A 19,735-nucleotide genomic window follows, 5' to 3' on the forward strand; every position below is an offset into this window, starting at 1 on the left:
CAGAACTGGGCTCTTGGGGATAAATACACATCCACCACAGCAGAGGAACCCCAGAACACCACTTACATTTTGATTTGTACTGGTGAAACAAAGCAAGAATTTGCTCAAATAAAAGAATTGCAGCAATATAAATATTTTAGAAGAAAGCAGTTTAGAGAAAGAAGGAATATTTCCTCGTTCAGGTCTCATGGAGTATTTACTTTCTTCTGTATTCAACATAATCATTTAATCCGTAGTCTCAGAAATTCAAAACAGTTTAACATTTCTTGTTACTTGACAAGAGAGTGGAAAGGGGAATGAGAAACACAATACAGCCTATGTCCTTTTTCTGGAAAAGCTAAGGAAGTGTTCACCCAGACTTCCAGACTAGATTCCTGTCTAGTCTAGCCAGACTCTTCTCACAGGCTCGCAGCAAAAGGAGAAAGGACGACAATCACAAGTTGCATCAAAGGAAATTCCAACCAGATACAAGGACAAAAATTTACACAGTGAAGTGTGGTCAAACACTGGAACATGGGCTGTGGAAAATTCATGCTTGGAGATATTAAAAACTCAGTTGGATAAGGCCTGAACAATTTGATCTCACTTTGAAGCTGGCTTTCTTGCAGCAGGAGGCTGGATGAGATGCTTTTTCCACCAAAATTACTCTATGATTCTAATATCTATTCTTCAGCACAGTCTTTATTTAAAAACAAACCCACTCACAACACCTTGCTGAGGTCAGTAACAGTTCTTTATATTTTCATTAATAGAGCACTGATAATTGCTTTGACCATCTTGCACCAAAATTCCCTCTTACCACCAAATCCATTCGTTGGCATCACTATCTAGTTCTAAATGGTTTCCACTTAGCTGCTCGCCTGGAGAGCCGTCTCATGGCAGACAAATTGATTTTCATTGGTAAACCACAGCTGTTTTTTCTGTTTTGTTCTTTCTATGCAATTCCAAAACTCAAGTTCATTTGGTCATTAACCAGGAGAAAAAAGGATTCTTAAGATAGTCTCTGAGTACCTCAGGCAACCTACTAATGAAACTTACTTTGTGCAAAGGCTTCCTGCACATCTCCTCCCACCCCAGTCAGCGAGTCCTGAGGTGTGTGGGTCGGGGTGGAGCAGGCAGAGGCAGACCTGATGGGCATGGGAATAGGTCGGCTGATAGTGTGGCTGGGTGAGGAACGAGGGGAGCCTGCCCCTTGGGTCTGGAAAACAATCACAAATGGTTAAATAGGTCTTTGCAAGAGACTTGGCCTGCTGTCCTTGTCACCCATCCCTCACCTCAAAGGCATCATGCTGTTTGTAGATGAGTTGGGTTATGTTAATTTTGCTAAAAGAAACCTACTGAAGTTAGTTGTTTGCTAGGGAACAGCAACAATGTTGTGTAGAAAATAATGGGTAGGAAAATACAAGTCCACATCTGACTTTCTCGAAACTTGGGAAAATGTCAGACAGCTAAGTTAAAAAAAATAAATAAATAAATACCAAAGTATAGGCCTTCTCCCCCCATCCTCCCCCTTCTTTCACTCCCCCAGTTTATGTGCGAGTGTGATGAAAAGTAAATCATTCAAACTTTGAGAAGTGGAAAGAGGCTACCACTGAAGCAGCTTTCAGTGTGGGTAAGGAATTGAAATATTCTCTTTACTCTGAATGCTTCCATTTTAGCTCATCTGTGCACTCATACCTGAGCCTCTGCATCCTTACAGGAAAAGTTCATGCCATAAAGTTTTAAAATGTACATGCAACCTCTCAGTCACATAAAATCTGACACTCTCAATAAATAATGTAGCTTAATGCTTTTTATTCTGAGCTAGAGAACTATTTTAAGCCACTACTAAATCATACACTATTAAATTCTTCACTCTACAGGATATACTCAGGCACTGCCCAAATACTACAGGGATAGGGCAATTTAGATTCCTGCTATGGGTTCAGCTGCTGGAAGTTAAAATGTTTTAATACCAGTCATATAAAATGTCATGCTGTTAGCACCTCACAGTTAGTATCACTTAGTTGAAATTCAAACAGACTTTACAAAATAATGTTTTTTACAAATGCAGCTGGGTGAGTGATACCAAGGGACACCGTGCACTTTTCCTTGACTGCTTCAGAGCCCTTGGAATGTGTGTTCACATAAGGAAAAACAAACCCTCCAACCCAAACTAAACCACACTCCTCTTGTCAGGACTGAAAATCTGTGTTCAGTACAGGCCAGTGACTGAAATGGCTTGAGTACTTTTAAAACAGGAACTAGAACACATGCGCCTGTTTGTTTACAGTGAAAAATAACATTAAGGCTGGCGTCTCCCTCGCTCTGTGTTTATTTTGAGAATTTGGAATGATTTCTTAACTCTTTCTATGCCATTTCCTCTGATTCCCAGCCCAGATCTGATTCGGGGAATCTTCTAAAGAAGTCAATAGCAGCCCATTACAGAATAAGTGTAGCATTGCTCTTTGAGATTTTTAAAAAATCCTGCTTCTAATCATAAATAATGTATTGGAATACTAAACTATTTGTTCTTTTCTCCTCTCTCTCCTTTCTAAAGAGACATTATCACTGGAGAGACATGGTGGCAAATTAGGTTTATGAGAAATAAGCACATTACTGATAAGGGAATGGAGGAGTTAATACTTACAATTTTTTTTAATGATCAGTTTTAAAACATTTAAATGATGGATGAAAGGGAGGTTGAAAACATAAGGGCCAGAAGCTCTGCTGTTTCTGCACTTCTCTGTACCTACTCTCGCAGAAATCAAACCCTGAGGTGGCCGGCTGAGAACTCAGCCACCCTCGCTCTGCTTCCAGCTGGGTGAACGATGCTAGTCCCCCAGAGACAGGGCCCACAGCAACCTGGTGATGCCCCCAGGCCCTCGCAGGTCGTACCCACTGCACATCGGGCGGGAGATCTGGCAGCTACAGCTATCTTCTGCCGTGACCCCGACTCCTCTATGAAACGGAGAGCTATACAGTGAAGAGCTTCTTGCTCCCAGTTCTCTTCTGCTTGCCCTGTTTCCTCAGCTTCCCTTTGCCTTCGATGGCAGCTCTAGGGAACACTAACAACAGTGGGAACTTTCAGAGAAGATGAGAAAAAAATGGATTCAATTTGTTTCTATAATCAAGTCACATTTAAGGAATGAACTACATAATGGGCATTTTATTTACTAAAAATAACGGATGCCTGCCAGTACTTCTGCTCTGGAATTTTCCCACAGGAGAAATGTAAAAAACCGTTCACCAGTGCTTAGTGTTGAGTCTACTTTATAGTTATGCTTGACATCTTGTGGTTATGATAAACAATGCCCTCTTATCTGTAGCTTTCCATTTTCGAATAAACTGCTTGGGAAGCACAGAAAAAGGAAGCATTTGGATTCTCCTATCCAGCTAAAAACTTCCTGTTTTTATATGATTTGTGCAATATCGGACAGAATCGATGAAAAGGAAGTTGAAATAGGAGAATATTAGAGAATGATTTAAAAGAGGTGAGCACTTTTATTATATTTTGCTTAGCTACATCCAGTTCACTCCAAGTTGGTGGGAAGGGAACGTCACTAGGACTGGATTCCTGCTTACTGGGTGTCGGGAGAAACACGGTTTTCACGGACTAGAGCTAGCTGCTTGGAAACCTGCTAAGATAACCAGCAGTAAGCAACTCCTTGGTATTCTTAGCAGAGAAATCAAGCACCAAATTGATCCCAAACTTAGTTAACCCCACCAGCTGAGGACTAAGGCATGCTGAAAAAGGAGGAAGGGAAAGCTATGACAGACAGCGCAGAAATGTAGACAGCTTCAGCTTTTATAGCTTAATTGGTTGCAGCTGTCAATGTTCTGGTGTCTTTTAGGAAAACTTAATGTATTTTTAAAATTCACTATCCCTAGTCAACATGCTAAAGATTTTTAATTAACCCTTGCTAGACAGCAAAATGTTTATCATTATCAAGTTTCATGCATGCTTAGGATAAATTGTTTGAATTGCTTTACAGGAGTTTTAGATCATTGCTCCCTCTGCCGGAATTGAAGAGGGATCACATATTGGGAAAGTCCATCCCCTAACCTTAATAAATGAAAAAGAAATTACACATACACGATGTCCTCATTACCCTTTCTTGAGAAAGGGCAGCAGAGAAAGTTCATATGCATTAAATGAATTGCCAGACTGCTCATTCCAATCAAATTCCTACAGAAATTAATTTAATTCTGTATCTTTCAACAGATTGTGAAATGGTATAGTTTAATGGGGATCATTTCATGGAAATTCTGGGAGTAATTCCTTAGCATCATCACTTGGTATTCAGTGAGACTATTGCTCTGTGGGGGAAAACTGATATCTCATAATAGCCTTAAAATGTACTTAGTACTGTCCAGTGTGTATTTTGTATGATATGGAAACTCTTGTCATGTTGGGGACTCTTCTTTTGCAAAAGAAGATCTGTTAATACTATTATGCAGAACCAGAAAGACAGACCTTATACAGAGGTGCTGTTTGGTCACATTTTCTTGCTGCAACAGACTGATGCCTTTTAAAAATTAGCCAAAATGCTAGTTTTTATGAAGTTGAGCATTACCTACAAACTCTGCACACTCTACCATATAGACAGAATATATCAAATTTTTGACTGTGCTTCTCCTGATGAAACCAAGAGGCAGCAATCTTTAATTGTGAAAATTGCTCCAAAATACTTGAAAATAATATGTGAAAGAAGTGCAGAATACAAATTTTGGTCTGAAGAATATGCACACATTTCAAGCAAAGGTAGTAAAATAAATCACACAAATACAATCACATTTAAGAGTTAGTGATGTCTCCTATAAGCAGGTAACTTATTACCTGTTTCAATTCTTCTTCCTAAAGGGAAAGAGGATCAGCACATTAGATTAGCCAGGACGTAAGTGAAGAGTAGAAGAAGAAAGGCAAACTTAGGCACACGGTGAAGTTAAAATTGAGATAGCTGAAAATAGGTTACAGTCTCAGCTCTGGCTGCTTTGAAATGCCAGAACTGTACAAAGTGTGCAGAAAGCTAGTGTAATTTCCTACCAAAAATTCTCTTTGTCCAGTCAGTGCACCGGCGGCACACTGCCCTTACCCCTAGTTGTAGCACCACAGCATTTCCTAGGTAGAGGGAAAAGTATTCAGGCTACGCCTAGTTCCTGAGACTCCGCTGCCTACTTGGTTGGCTTCACTGCTCAGGGACCACCATTTCCCACCTCTGGGCTGCAGAAGGCTGTGTCTGGGGAGATGCAAATGACACAGGGGGCCAAACTCACCCTTTGATGCAAACAGGTGTTGCTTAATGGATTTCAGTGAAATTCTTTCTGCTCCTGCCAGAGCTGAGTTGGACCCAAGTTGCACTGAATTACCATGCACACAATTTATCTGGGATGGCCAACAACAAAACATTCATGCCATTCAGAGTTGTTTCTTCCAGCGTGAATTTCTGGCATCATCTGTTCTGAGGCATATCACCCAAAATGGGGCAAAAGTTTGCAAATGAAGACACATTTCTCATGTTACCCTAGTCTGTCTTAAAAATACAAGTGCTTTTTGAGATCTCGATTTTTAAGTGAGATCCTCTGCAAACATGTGATTCATCTTTTTAACAAGGGTTTGCTTCTGTATTTAAGAAAATGACCAAGCATTATCAGAAAAGCATCTCTAAAGTTAGATAGCCAGATGTGATTGTCGGATCACATTTCTGACAGAATTATTAACAGAAGGGGAAAAGTTAAAGGAACTAGTAAAAACAGTTCTGTGCTGCCAGCTTGGGCGCTGAGTTGTTTTTTCTGAGGCGTTAGTTACCTCATTTTACTTGTCATTTTGTTCTTTTCTCATCCATTTGTTATGTATTTGATGTCTTCAAGAGAGAAAACTATAAAAACACCTGAAACTGGACCTGCCACAAAATATTTTGGTTTTGGACATTGTCAAATGGCTGATCCAGAGATTACTAGCCTGAAATCCAGAGTACCTTGCTGTACCTTGCTGCAAATGAGCAAAACAGGACTGTATGTTATGCTGCACCACATCATTCAACGAACTGTGTTAATTCTTCAATACTACTGAGCCTCTCTCTACTGCTCCATCCACTTAGCACACAATGATGATGTGGTGTTACTGCAGGAACAACATAATCTGAGCATCATTTGAAACCCCTGAATTAAAGACCAAGGCAAAAAATAGAAAGGGAAGGAAACAAAGCCAACTTTTATGGGAGGAAACAGTCAAGTTCTGCAGAATTTTTTTGTCAACTCTCTTCCCCCTCTTCTCTTGCTCTGCTGTGCCTTTTCTCCCTGTTAACATCAAGCAGAGATCCTTACCTTCAGTAGTTTCATGAGGCCTTCTAACTGAACCATAAGCTCCCTCCGGCTTTCCTGGAGAGCAGACATCCTCTGTTCCAGCTCATCTTTCCGCTGTCTGAGAAATAAGATTCAGGACCAGAGTTTATCCTTCGTAATGTCAGCATTTCAACTGGTTAACTGCATTGTTTCCTCAGTGCTACTGTGAGGTAGTACCTATAGACTGCAGGAGAGCAAACCCGTTCTCTGAATTCAGCATAGTGCCCAGCAAGTGAGGCTACATGAAAGCTAGGGCATTCCCTCCTACTAAGAATACTACAGAGCACAGTGCTTAGGGAAGAGACAGACACTGACACATACCCTTCTCCAAACAGCAAATGAGGTTCAGACAAATCTGGGTATATTTTCTCTTGCGGGAATGCCTGACAGTGATTTCATTTTTTGTCTTTGAATCTCTCTAGTCAATAACCAACTCACTCACTATCAGAAAAAAATAGAATGATGCCCTGAAGGGCATGAAATTACAGCAGAGGCACTGAACAGAGCCAGATATGAGAGTAGCCAAGAGAGTTCAGAAATTAAGCCAGGATACCACAGTGATCTGCATTGTTTCTATTTTCTCCAAAAGCTAGAGTAAATAACCAGTTATAGTGGAGCTATAACTGGTTGAAAATAGCTCTTCAGACTCTGAGGCCAATGCTGGTCCCGTGACAGTGTGAATACTGATCCACTCCAAGTGTGACAGCCAGTCTGTGTCCACATAAATGAGAACAGCTTTGATTTTGTACAGCTCCAGGGCACTGGAGGGGGGTACCGGATGGGGTACAGCTCTGCCCTGGCTTGCATGTCATGAACCATCACTGAATTGTAGGAGAGGTTTCCAAATAAATGCTAAATATAATTGTTGCCTCCTGGAAGCTGTGGTATAATTAGCAATATCACTGTTGAAAAGCGTATATATTGGGTATTTTTTTATACACTACTGTGTTACAAACATCCTAAAAACATTATGTCATGAACCTTGTACTACCTGTAAAATGTGACATGTTTTTTCTCTCCCAGATGAAAGAGGACCAGAATCAACAATACTAAATATGCTTCCTATATGTAAGGAAATATGAAACCATGATTTTGAGTCTTCTATGTAGGTTGTGTGAGCAGTTACTCATATAAACATCACTGATTTCTACATGATAGCTCATGTGTGCTATCTCTCACCTATATATTAGGATCAAATATTAACACTGCCAGGCTGAATTTACTCTTCTGGAGGATTAATGTCCTTTCTGCTACAAACTGTCTGTGCAGGATTTTCTCTTCCGAGCACTTAATGGTGGGAAATGCTGTGAATTGCACAAAGGCAAATGAGTTTGAGAGAGTGGTAATAAATACAAGATCCATTACTGCTGTAATTTAAACTGGCAGGTCCTAGTACATATCTCTGTTGGGTTTTAGATTCATTCTATAGGGAGAGAGGGTCTAAGTTATATACAATTTACAGGCCACTCCTCTTATTTTTTTTCTCCAGTGGTACTGCAGAGCAAATTCTTAAAAGTAATGGGCTTTGCAACCTGTCTCAAGGACAGTAGTAGTAATGTGAAGGATTGTAATGTTCAGAAACTCATTTCAGCATCTGCAACAGTACAGCAGCTAGTGAGAGAAGCTGGTACAGGCACTCACAAAATAATTTACAGATTCCAGCATTTCATAATATTACATGAACTAAAACGACCTAATGCCTTAATTGCTTCAAGCCCCGAAATCTGTGGGTTAACCGATGTGCATCAGTGCTGCTCTTTGATTTTTGTGAAGTTCTGCTGTTTTACCCATGATAAGAACAGCCTCAGGACATCTTAAGTGTACAGTAATGTTAGAGTTTGCCAAAATTCCACAGTAAACCAAAAGAAAATCTTTTAACTTTCAACTGGTGAACATTTTGGATGGCATGCAAAGCAGTACAAGCCCACAGATTAAAAGTTTTTTGCTGTGTCTGACAGTGCATATTAAATCAGAAAAGATATCGTAATTGAGGAACTCAGCATCAGTGCCCTAGGGACATCCCATGTCAGTAAATTTAAATAAGGTTATTATGCTTTTAAGATGTGTAGCAATTTGAAAGAAGGGAGAATTAAGTAGTCAAGCAACTAACACTGCGCAATCATTTGATTATTTTTAGGGATAATAAATTTATTTTTCAATTATCTAGAAAACCAATCTCCTAAACCTGCTTAAAATAGACTTTAGGCTTGATGCACAGAAGGAGATACAGGAATAGTATATTTTGTGCAGTGTATGCATTTTGATCATATTCAGTTTTATTTCTTCAGCTCTCACAGAATGTCACTTGCCTGTAGGTATCCAGGATTAATTACATACTGAAATGCCTCATATAAAGGAAGAAGCTAATTTGGCTTCAGACTGGATAGCAAAAGTAATTATTTGTGAAACAGGAAAATATTTTAGTGTGTAAAAGTCAACAGTAAAATCATACAGTATTTGTAAAGAAAGACTTTACCACAGTTTCTTACAGTAATTACCTTCACTTATGACTTAGCCACCTAAAATACTATTTGTGAGAAAAGAAGCAGCTATGTGGCCAAAAGTTTTCTTCAGTTTTCTCATGAGAAAACTGCTGTATGGAGGAATGAAATTTAATCTAACATTATTTCACTAGAAAGAAAGTATTTATAGGCTGTTCTTTATATATGCAAAGTGTTCTGAACGGTTCTTACTGGATTCCCAATCTGGGTCTCACTACAAAAAACTTCAGGACTTCCAGGAAGCCTACAGATCTCGGCCAAAGATAATTGTTTTCCTTCAATGCAATATACATGGCAATTAGTATATCTACTTATAGTATCCTAATTAACATGCACGCACACACCTATCAATGTTTTTAGCTTGGTGGGAGAATTAAATAAATAATTCTCTAATTCTTCAGCTGCTGCAAATGGTATTATTCCTCACTTCTGACATGACATAGAGTATAATCCTGGAGCCCAGTTTTGCACAGTGAAGAGGACCAATCTCTCCTTAGAGTTTAACACATGGGGAAATTTTCCAGCAATTTAATGTCTAATTCTGGCTGTATTTTCATGTAACTCCATATCTACTTTAGCCTAAATGAGAAGACTTTGTAGAAGCACTTGTTCTGACAGAATAACAGGTTTTTCCCCACGTAATTAATGATATTTGGACATGGCTGTGGGGACCTATTCCAAATGACCTGAGGGCCTAACTCTGCACACACTAATGCACATGCTTAATTTAATGTAGATGAATAATACGTGAGATTCCTCATGCATGCTGTTTAAAGCATAAGCTTAGTTATTTTCATGACTACAGCCTGCAATGAAATGAGCAAAAAATGCACATTGTTCTATTTACTTAAATAGCCCCCAAACTTTAAGTCAGGATTGTGTCATCTTTCTTCCCTTATTGTTAAATGTCCAGCCTCAGGAATTCCTGACGGTATTACTGCTGTGCGCTTACCTCAGGAGCCGCAGCTCTGCAAGGAGAGTGGGATTTTGTTGTGCCTTCTCTGGTGTGGGCTGAGATGCCTGCTCATGTTCAAGTCTCAGCCTCTGGATCTCCTGTAGGATTTCTCTTGGGGAAGAGAATAAGCAGAAGACTACAAGTCAGTACATTTCCACGAAACCAGCGGTCTGCACATTGCAAGAGGAGAAAAAGTGTAACTGTATGTAGCTCTTCAGTATAGGGATATAATGACTGGGCTCTAACTGACAAAAAGTTTAGTGAAGCTCTCAAAAGTGGGACAGGTTTCTGGATATTTTTTAAATAAACTTTTAGAACTTGACAACAAAAGGGAAACATTTCTTCAAGGCCCCCAAAATCAAGGGTAGACACGAAATAACTATATGCTTAGTTAAATAACTCCATAAATCTAATCCTTCCCCATGAATAATTCAAGCACCACATGAACTTAGCAAAAACTAGAATAATATCTGGACCATCTTCAGTATCAGAAAAAAATATTTTGCACTGAAAAAAATACTTCTAGTGTAACTACAGATTTGAGAGTGGTTAGCAATTCATGGAGAAGTACTTTAATAGGACTTGTTATGAATGAATTCCCAACATTGGAGTGCTGTCAGAAATATAGTATAAGGCTTCACAGTGGAAGGTTGAAACCTTTGTGATTTTTTTTTCTCTTCTTCACAATGTGTTGGCTATCAGACAGCCAGGAGGCAGACTCAAACTATAAAGACAAATCAAGAGTGGAGATGGTGGATCATTACGCTGTGACAGAAGGCAGTGCAGTTTGGAACAGGAAACCATCTGGTTTGGGTTGTCCTGTATTTCTTAGTCCAGCAGTAAAAACAGACATTTCATGACATCAGGCAGTCTGAGACCGAAGGCTAGATCCTCTGCTGATTACAAATGGGTGTCACTCCACAGACACCAATGAAGCCATGGTGATCTCCTCTTTTGGATGGCCAGGCTATTTCTCCCAAACACTCCTAGTGTCAGTTACATCTGTACCTAGTTTCTGATTTTATCAGCAGCCTAACTTACTGCTAACCTTTTTGCAAAAAAATTCCTGTTTTTCTGAGACAGATCGTGTTCTGGAGAGCTTTAATCATCTTCTTCACAAATAAAAGCAAGGGAACATAATATATATGTAAGACAGATTTTTATGTTATTCGATGTTACAGTTCTGCAGAGGATCCAATTTAAAATTAATCTGCTTTTGAAACAGGACATTTTTTTTGAACTGAACAAATAGCTGCTGAAAACAGTAAAGTATCAATGATTGTATCATGTCATTTAATATTACTATTTAAAATACAGACTGCCTATGGATCTTAAAGGCTTTGTCATATTCTGGGGCTACTTTCATGCCCTGTGCTTTTTGTAGAGGGGGCATATGCATGTGTGTATGTATGTAAATTGTATAGAAGTAGGAGATGAAAAGTCTTAAGAACCAAATAAACACATGCAATATATGGCACTGAACAAAACCTGGCGCTTTGTGGATGCTTACCGGTTTTTGTTTTCAAGCTCTGCAATCAGCTGCCTTTGTTGCTTATTTGCATCAATGGTGAAAGAGATATCTGATGCTCCTCTCTGCTGTCCCTGCTGCTGTTGTGAAAGAGAAGGCTGCACTGAGAAAGGAATAACTAGCACACACGTAGGAGGTCAACTAAAAACCGTTCCGTGAAATTTGCTTACAGAAAATGCAATACCAGACTTGCCTACACTAAAAGATCATCCATGTTGTGGCTCATACCAGTACAGCTCCATTGCTAGTAAGAGCAGTATAAGTGCTAGAGTAAATAAGACTGTGTCTACCATCCTGTCATTCATTGCTGCCTCAAGGAGCTTTCTATGAACCAACTGTAAAAGTGTCTAACCCCGTCTGTCTGAACACCAAGGCAATGGCACCATTGCTGGCAATTGTTGTAAAGTGGCTCTTAATTCTGATACTGAAGACAAGAGGGGAACACTGAAGCAACAGCTTCTCCCTCCAAAAAAAGAGGAGATGTTTCCACTTCAGTGATGCTTCTTTCCCTTGAAAGTATGGTTGTACTCTCAGTCTGAAAGCTTTTGTATTCAGATTTCAGTCTGGTTGCTTGGCACATTCAAGTTCTCTTATACACTCTGATCATACTTTCAGAAAAGCTCTTTCTCCAGTCCTTAAGACACAACAGAACCTTATTTTTTTTTCAATAAAGTGAAGTGGAAAATAAATTATTTCTTACCAAACTAGGCAGAACTCACTACAGCTTTACTGGACTATTCTCTTTGTCATGTTTATCAGCAATAAAATATTGGTTTGTTTGTTCACACTCCCGTATTTCAGCATTTTATCAATCACACTGCAGTTCCAGAATTCAAAAGGCAGTTAGAGTTTCGTAACTATTAAAGAGATCCACATATTCTTAAATCTAGCATGGAAGAATCAGAAATTAAAAAAGTACTCTGCTGAGTTATTACCATGACCCGCCAAAAATGGGAGTGTTCCTATCTTTCAGAAAACTGTGAAGTGTTACTGTGGAGCCCAATGTTAAGTGATGCCAAGTGCCTCCTTGGAGGCAGCACCTTGCAGGAGCTGGCCCTCAAAAGGTAAGACTAGACATCTCAGTGCTAAACTTGGTTAGGACTAAGACTATCCATGGGGGAAAATGTGTGTCTGTAATCACTGACTAGTTTTTCTGCTACCTGTACATTTTCTCATTAACATTCTGGCCATCAAGAAAGAGAGCATAAAAAAAGAAGAACTGAGGCACACTAATGGATGTAACAGGATCTTTATTCCGCAGGCACAGTGTTATTAACATATTTGGTTCCTTGAGAAACAGAATGACTGCCAGCAAAGCTTTCAAAATTTCCACTCTGCTATTAATGTGGCTTTCAAAAATTGTGATACCACTCTTGTGCTCCTGAAAGATTTCTGTACACTGAAACCTTCACTTCTTGTTTGTTTTATTTGAAAGGCACAGAAAAATGGGTACCTGGATGGCAAAGAGAAATTCAAAACATCACTCCAAACCAGACCTATTTAAAATTTGCTTAAATACTAAGTCCTAAGTTTCCCACCTATTGGGGACACATGCTAGATATCCCGGATGCTGCAGTTTCCACCTAGAGACAATATTAACAGGGAATTCACATTTTATATGGAATTGCTGTCCTTCAGTGACAAAACAACCATCCACAGGTTGGCTCAAATCTGAGCCATGCTATGTCATGCATCTGAAAGGGACTGAGTTGGGATGGGCTGAAAGACCATCAGAATCTGTGCTCTGCTCTCTTCTCCCGCTGCTGCAGGTAGTGTGAAATCTTACAGGACAGATGGCCACACTGGGCGGCAGATTCATCCTCACTGACTTCACTTGGGATGAATGTGACTCAGTGTTTTTACGTGAGTAGCCTTGCCCGATTTTGCTCTTTCAATAAACCCCACTGTGTAAATCTCAGCATGAAAATATGCTTCCTGACATTCTGGACTGGCTGCTTTTCACTTAGCTATCATTTATGGTTCCTTGTTCTATCAGATGTGCTGAGATAGAAAAAAAAGGCTGACCTTATTTATGCCATTTAAGATTTTATATACTTCAATTATGCTCCTGCTTCATTCTCTTTTATTCCTGAATATAGTTAGTGAGGTTTTAGTCTGTCACTGCCTTCTACCTTGGGATACATAGAGGAGAATAACCACTGCTCTGAAATGAAAATGGGAGCCAGGGCTAATGCAGTGGGTCATTACAGTCACCCTGTCGAAGATCATCTTCACAAATCTCCGCACTTAGGGCCCTAGTGGCTGTGATATTTGAACTAAAGAGTAAAATGGATTCACCACCACTTTTTTTTTCCCGCAGTAAGTCATTAGCCTTTAACCAAAGCCAGTCCAGCCAATATTTTCCAGTCTTGCTTGAGTTCAAGATGTCAGATTCTCTTTTCTGTAATTGTTTAAATACCCTTACATTAGTATATAGATTATATGCATTAGTATGTGGATTCTTTGGTTTAAACGACCTGCATGGAAGTATTATTCATAAAGCATAATGGAATCCGATGAAAAGGGTAGGGAAAAGAATCATCAGGGTTCAGATATAATTTCCCTTATCTTGTCAAGCCCCTGAAACAATAAAGAAGGAAAGTACCTTCCTTTAATTAAAACACTTACTGATGAAGAAGTTTCTGCTGCCAGCCTTGCTGCATACCTGGCGATCAGCTTATGCTCTTCATCCAGACGACTTGCACTGTCGAGCATGCTGCTTGGTGTTGGGGCGGGAAGGAGGAAAGATATGTTAATGCACAGTAAAAATGACAGTCACTTTGCCACATTGTCCATCCACACACCCCCAGTGCAGAATTTAGAAGAAAAATATTGCCAAAATGTTTAAAACGAGAGATGTTAACTGAGCAAAGGGGAGAAGTGGGTGGGGAATTTCTCTGGTAGGATCAGCTCTAAGGGCCAGACAGCATCTTCCCTTAGAGGGAAAGAGCAGCAGCCTGTGAGCCCCAGCCAGGGCCACACAGGATGCAACTGACAGCCTCCTCTGTCCACGCAGGGATGAGTTTAGGACCACCGCCATCTGGTTTTACTTCTCAGCTTTGTTGTATCGCCTAGAATAGTGATTACTTTTTGGAAAGTGGCTTATTGTGAACTTCAGCATTTCTTGCGGACAAAAGCAGAAGCTTTGTCAAATTTGTAACAGAAAACAAATTTAGGACAGTTCTGCGAGGCACTTACCAAAGCCTAGCGGACCACAGGTTTGGAACCACTGATCTGTGAATTTATAATCAGACTTTCTCTTTTACTCTTGGTTTCTTGATATTTAGGAGTGAGATTTCAGAGAATCACCAAATGGCACACCAGTGACCCCAAACTTTCACTGGTTTTAAACTGGAGTCAACCTATGCTGCCAGGATGCAAATACCTACTAGCACTCACTAAAATCTATGACGGGAGTCTGCTTTCATCATGCAATAAAAGCATATTAACAAAGAGTGAGAACTTACAGGAAATATGCTAAATTGCTTTAAAATATTTCAACTAATTACATTTTTTCCTAAGAAAGCAAAGGCAAACACGTCTTACAGGTTAAGCGTTTGCCAGTTGTCCTTATTATAAATGGAGGCTATTTTTTGTTAGATGAGCAGGAAAAAGACAATAGAGCGGGAACCTTTACTATTTCTAAATATTTATAAGTTTGCAAAGAACTACGAAAACTAACACAAAGGAAAAAAAAAAAGAGTATGAAGAAGACTTACTTGACCCTAGGTAACATCTTTAGAATCCCATATTGCATTACTTTTAGTATATATAAGAGAAAAAAAGAAGTCCCTAATTAGAGGTGAGAAGAATGTTTTACTGTGTGGAATACAAGATAGCACAGCAGACTCTCCCAGACAGAGGTAAGTTTGACCTCTTTGCTTCAAACTGTTTTGATGTTTTGGCCAAAGGGCAAGAGAAACATGCCTCCCTACCCATGTGCTGATTAGGGCATGCGCCTGGTGGAGAACTAGTTCACGTCTCAGAGGAGTGCACAAAACAGGTGTTATTTTGGACTTGGGCATCTTAGATTCTAAGTTTTGCCAGAAATCATGTCTTGAACCCCAAAAGCCTTCCAGATGAAAACAGCACCGAAAAATATTTTGGGGCAGAAAGTTCTGCTTTTGAAGAATCGGCATCTTTCAAAGGAAAAGAAAGCATTTCTTCAAATGCTCCAAATTTCTCAGTGCGTTCATATGCTCAGGTACCTCAGGGAACTACAGCATGCAGCTTTTGGCTCGCTTGATTAATTCTGCTGGGATTTAGAAGTTATACTTGAAAGATGGGTAATGGTTGATATTCACTGATCAGTAAACTAAGGTTGGGAGTCATGTGGATTTGTTCTGACTTGCTGAGGTAATGGAAAAGAGACAAAAATAATCTTCTCACTCTAATGATAACCTGTGAGACCGCAAACATGAAGGATAGAAATGTACCAAAGCTATGGAAAGTCAGACACAGCGGCGTTCGTTGTAAGCCAGGCTTGTGAGGCAGGGTCTACATAAGGCTTCAGGTGGTGGATAAACACTGCTTTTTTTAGTTTTGGTTACGTGTAATTTATTTTGTTACATATACAGCTTGATTCTATTCTTACTCAGACTCTAGTAGGAAGACAACATACAAATGATTTACTTTCTGAAAAGACTCAACCTAAAAGTGGTTTTCTAAACTTTTAAAATTTATAAACAGCTGTGCTTCTTACATACTGCAGCCTACCATCCTGACATGAGAGGAAAAAGAGAGGGGTAAGACACAAAATTATGCAAACCAGGTAATAAGGATTAATTTCATAACAATATAATTCATTTTTAATTTTTCCATAATGACTAAGACATCATATCCTAACAGATGGTTGTGAAAACAGCAAGCATTCAGCATCAATTCTCATTTTTACAGCAATGTGCAACCATATTATTCACCCTGGAAAAATAATGGATTATGGCTCCACTTGTTGGCGCAACAGCAATCTGCAACATGGTTCTGAGATTTGAGTTAACCCCTGAAACACTGACTTTACTGAATGAATCAAGCCACCACAACCTTTTGATTCTTATGATCTCTGTATTTGCTGTTTAATGTCTTTGATATACATCTTTGTGCTGGCAAATACCATAAAATAGATCTACACCTATTTCAGTGTGTGAAATTTGGTCTATGCATGTCACAAATCACTGGTCACAAAGTTTTGTAAACTAGGCTGCAACGTCTGAGATAAATTTAATTTTGAAATGTACCTATTCTATGCGATCATTAAGCACAGAGGTAGGTACAACAGCATCCGCCTTGAATGCCAAGATTTTTACATCTCAGAACTCTGCTTTGCCATAATTCACTTCTGTTTTACTTCAGCAACTTCAGGGACAAAGGAAGTAAAATACATGCATACTTTAAAATACTACAAATATATGCGAAGAATTTGGGACCCTCAAAAGAGGGCACCTTTTTGAAAGAAATTCTGCATTTCACGATCAAAGTGTTTAAATATTCTGCTTCTGATCCTTTTTTTTTTAAAAAAAAGTTAAACAACCATTTTAACACTGCTTCTCCATGAGTGACCATTTCTTTAAAGACGTTATGATAATTGTCAATAATCGGTCTGGCAGAATTATCATTCAGATGCAGAGTAGATATCCAATATTATTGCCTGTACAATAGGGCTATAAGGATTCCTTTTTTAGGCTTTAGTTGAACTGTGTAATATTTTACAGTCCAAAGGCACAAAAAATGGATCTTAAAGGCTTCAGGCAAAGGACCAAAAATATGACAGCCTGTGAAGAGACGAGGAGAGCCAGAGAATCGTAGCTATTTCTCATGCTTTATATGTGTCAAATTAGCCTGTCCTGTGCACTAGGTGCCCTGCAATAGGTGGTATGGCTGTCTCCCGATGTTCTTAAAATTATGTCAGCATTGGTGAGAAATGTCTCAGAAATGCCAGTTTTTTGTAAAATTAAACTGTGTGGCCTTCCTGACATGCTCCTTTCTACAGAATTCAAGCTTTTATTTAATTCACAAATAAATGCACTATTTATTATGAATTTATTATGAAAAATAGTGACAAAATAAAGGGTAGGTTTCTAAGCATCAAGGCTATAAGTACAATGTCCGAACTACATCAACCTGCCAAATGCATTCTGAGGACTGTTTATCTGTGACTTTTTTCAAATTGTTTGGCTGCTCCTCTGTAGTCAGTCTGAATTCTTTTCCTCTCTCAAGAGGAGGTTCAGAATAGAAGTCTATCATCTCAGGTATTTTGAAGCATGTGTTAGACTTAGACTCCAACTCTAAGCTGTCCCACAGAAATGTGTTGCTTTCCTACAGCTAGCTCAAAGACAGAGCAGGCTTCCTAGCTAACTTAGCTGTTTTACATTCTCCCTTAATAAACTGATATCTGATGAAATAACATGGAACGGCACCGCACTTTTATAGCACAGAAGTATGACTTACTCCAGTTCTTCACGGTATACTACGATGTCTCCAAAAATCAGAAATTAACTTTCTATTGAATGAAAATACCCTACTATTTGTTTTATTTATTTCTGCAGTTGAAAAGAACAAAACTGAAATATGTGGAATTCATACTGAAAACCAGATAAAGTTTCTAACATGAATGAAAAGAAACCAATTTGCAATTAAAAAGAGCCTTTTTAAAAACCAGATATTAAAACTAAACTAAATTAAATATCAGTATTGGTCTCATATGATAAAACAAAATTTAATACTACAGCAACCAAAACATCTGGATAAGCATTGCTTTTTTAAAACCATATAGTTACTGTAAATAATGAAGTGAGTCTTCTTGTTTCTAAATTTCACCTGCAGTACTAGATTCTAAAAAAAAAACATGAAAAAGCTTATTAGCTTGTGAGGGATAGAAGAGAAGGCTTGTACTTCTTGTTTTAGCATCAAGTAACTGCAGATGAAAAATAAAAATAAGCAGTGAAAATTAACTAACAACTTAATTAAAAAATCAAATATCAGTACAAGGAACACTTAAAATAGAAAAAACAGATTCTGGACAGTATTGGGCTGATCATTAGCTAACATAAATTAGCCTGATGCAGTAGCTACTAAAACAGTTTTGTTTTGAGATGTCACTTTATGGCTGTCAAGATACTTTTATCTATTATGCTCACAACAGATTTTTGTAAATTTTTCTTTTAGTTGAAGGTCCAGCTAAAACCATTGTGTTTCCCATATTTGAATGCTAGTATCGCTTGAGAATATGCCTTGGCACTCACGGGTATGTATATGTGGTGTTTTGCAGGGAGGTATGAAAGAATTCTGTCCATCTTCTGAGCTGGTTAGCTGGTTACCCACAACCCAGCTCTAAATCAAAAGCTACCTCATTATGGTTAGCTACATGTTTCACTCAAGTTTTCAAATTCTGCTGGGCTGCAGGGTAAATTAATTTGAGCTCAGCATCATCCTAAAACAGCTGTTATGAGTTTTGAGTGAACTGCATCCAGCTGCTTTGGTGCATGGCTATAAGTTCACATTTGCTTGAAAATGCAGCCACAGCCTGTACGACGTACAGTAGATGAGCTACCACAGATGGGTCACCTATCTGTCCTGGAAACTGGTTTCACACTGGACCTTCAGGATGACAACATTTTGTTTGCTTTTCTTGTCTTCCCCAAAATGTAACTACTCCCTTTCTCTAGTATTAGTCTCAGCAGCAGAGCAGAAAATGGCAGTAGAGCAATTTGGTGCATGAGTAAGACTGCCATCCCTCTCAGTTAAGTTGCTGTCAAAATCTAATTAGTATCTCATATAAATGACTGAGACTGTTTTTAATTGAGGATGCTGTGACTGCAATGATTTAATGTCAGTAATCAGATGTTATGTACTGTACTTTGCATCAGCTATTTAAACAATTAAGGCCATTATCAGCCATTCTCCATTCATCCTTCAGAAACATTAAATTTGAAAGATGTTATGGCACATAATTTGTATGTGGATATTCAGATATAAATGTCCTATGACTGGGTGAGTTGGGTCTAAAGCATGAAGGAACTGGTTGAACTATTTTGGATAAAATTTAGAGAATGAAGGTGGTAAAGATGAGGGTCTCACTCACAGGGGGAGCTAACTGGTGCTCCTCTCCAAAGCTAAATGAATCCTGGATATGGCAGCAGTAGCCTCACATCAGAAAACACCTCTAAACCAGGTCCAGTTTTTGCTGGCCTCTGAACCATATTGAGTAATTCACTTAGAGAAGGCAAGGCCACGCTTTCTCCTCCCTGATAAAGCTGACCTAGAGGTAGTGGCTTCCTGTCCTCTTCAGTCATGGGTGGGCAATGACTGGTCTAAACATATGCCCCAGCTGCTTGTTTTCACAGCTACTGTATAGGTACTACTAAATAAGCCTGCTTTCTGGTAGTGCTGCATGAGTAATGAAATTCCCCTTCAAAATGGTTTCATTTGGAA

At 39.0% G+C, this 19,735-nt stretch overlaps 1 protein-coding gene across 16 annotated transcripts in view; it reads right to left on the reverse strand.

Annotated features, from left to right (window-relative positions):
- DTNA (dystrobrevin alpha) overlaps positions 1-19,735 on the reverse strand; it is a 230,041-nt gene that overhangs the window by 13,913 nt on the left and 196,393 nt on the right. For 10 of the 16 annotated variants that reach the window (XM_064507580.1, XM_064507579.1, XM_064507583.1 and 7 more), the window contains 5 exons: positions 13,937-14,027; positions 11,291-11,388; positions 9,778-9,891; positions 6,307-6,403; positions 1,039-1,198 (listed from right to left, as the gene is read on the reverse strand). In XM_064507580.1, the coding sequence (XP_064363650.1) occupies positions 1,039-1,198; positions 6,307-6,403; positions 9,778-9,891; positions 11,291-11,388; positions 13,937-14,027 (560 nt within the window). The remainder of the gene's footprint in view (positions 1-1,038; positions 1,199-6,306; positions 6,404-9,777; positions 9,892-11,290; positions 11,389-13,936; positions 14,028-19,735) is intronic. The other 6 variants (XM_064507575.1, XM_064507576.1, XM_064507588.1 and 3 more) reach the window with 3 other exon arrangements.

The sequence above is a fragment of the Dromaius novaehollandiae genome, chromosome 2 (genome assembly GCF_036370855.1).
Source record: "Dromaius novaehollandiae isolate bDroNov1 chromosome 2, bDroNov1.hap1, whole genome shotgun sequence".
NCBI lineage: Eukaryota > Metazoa > Chordata > Aves > Casuariiformes > Dromaiidae > Dromaius > Dromaius novaehollandiae.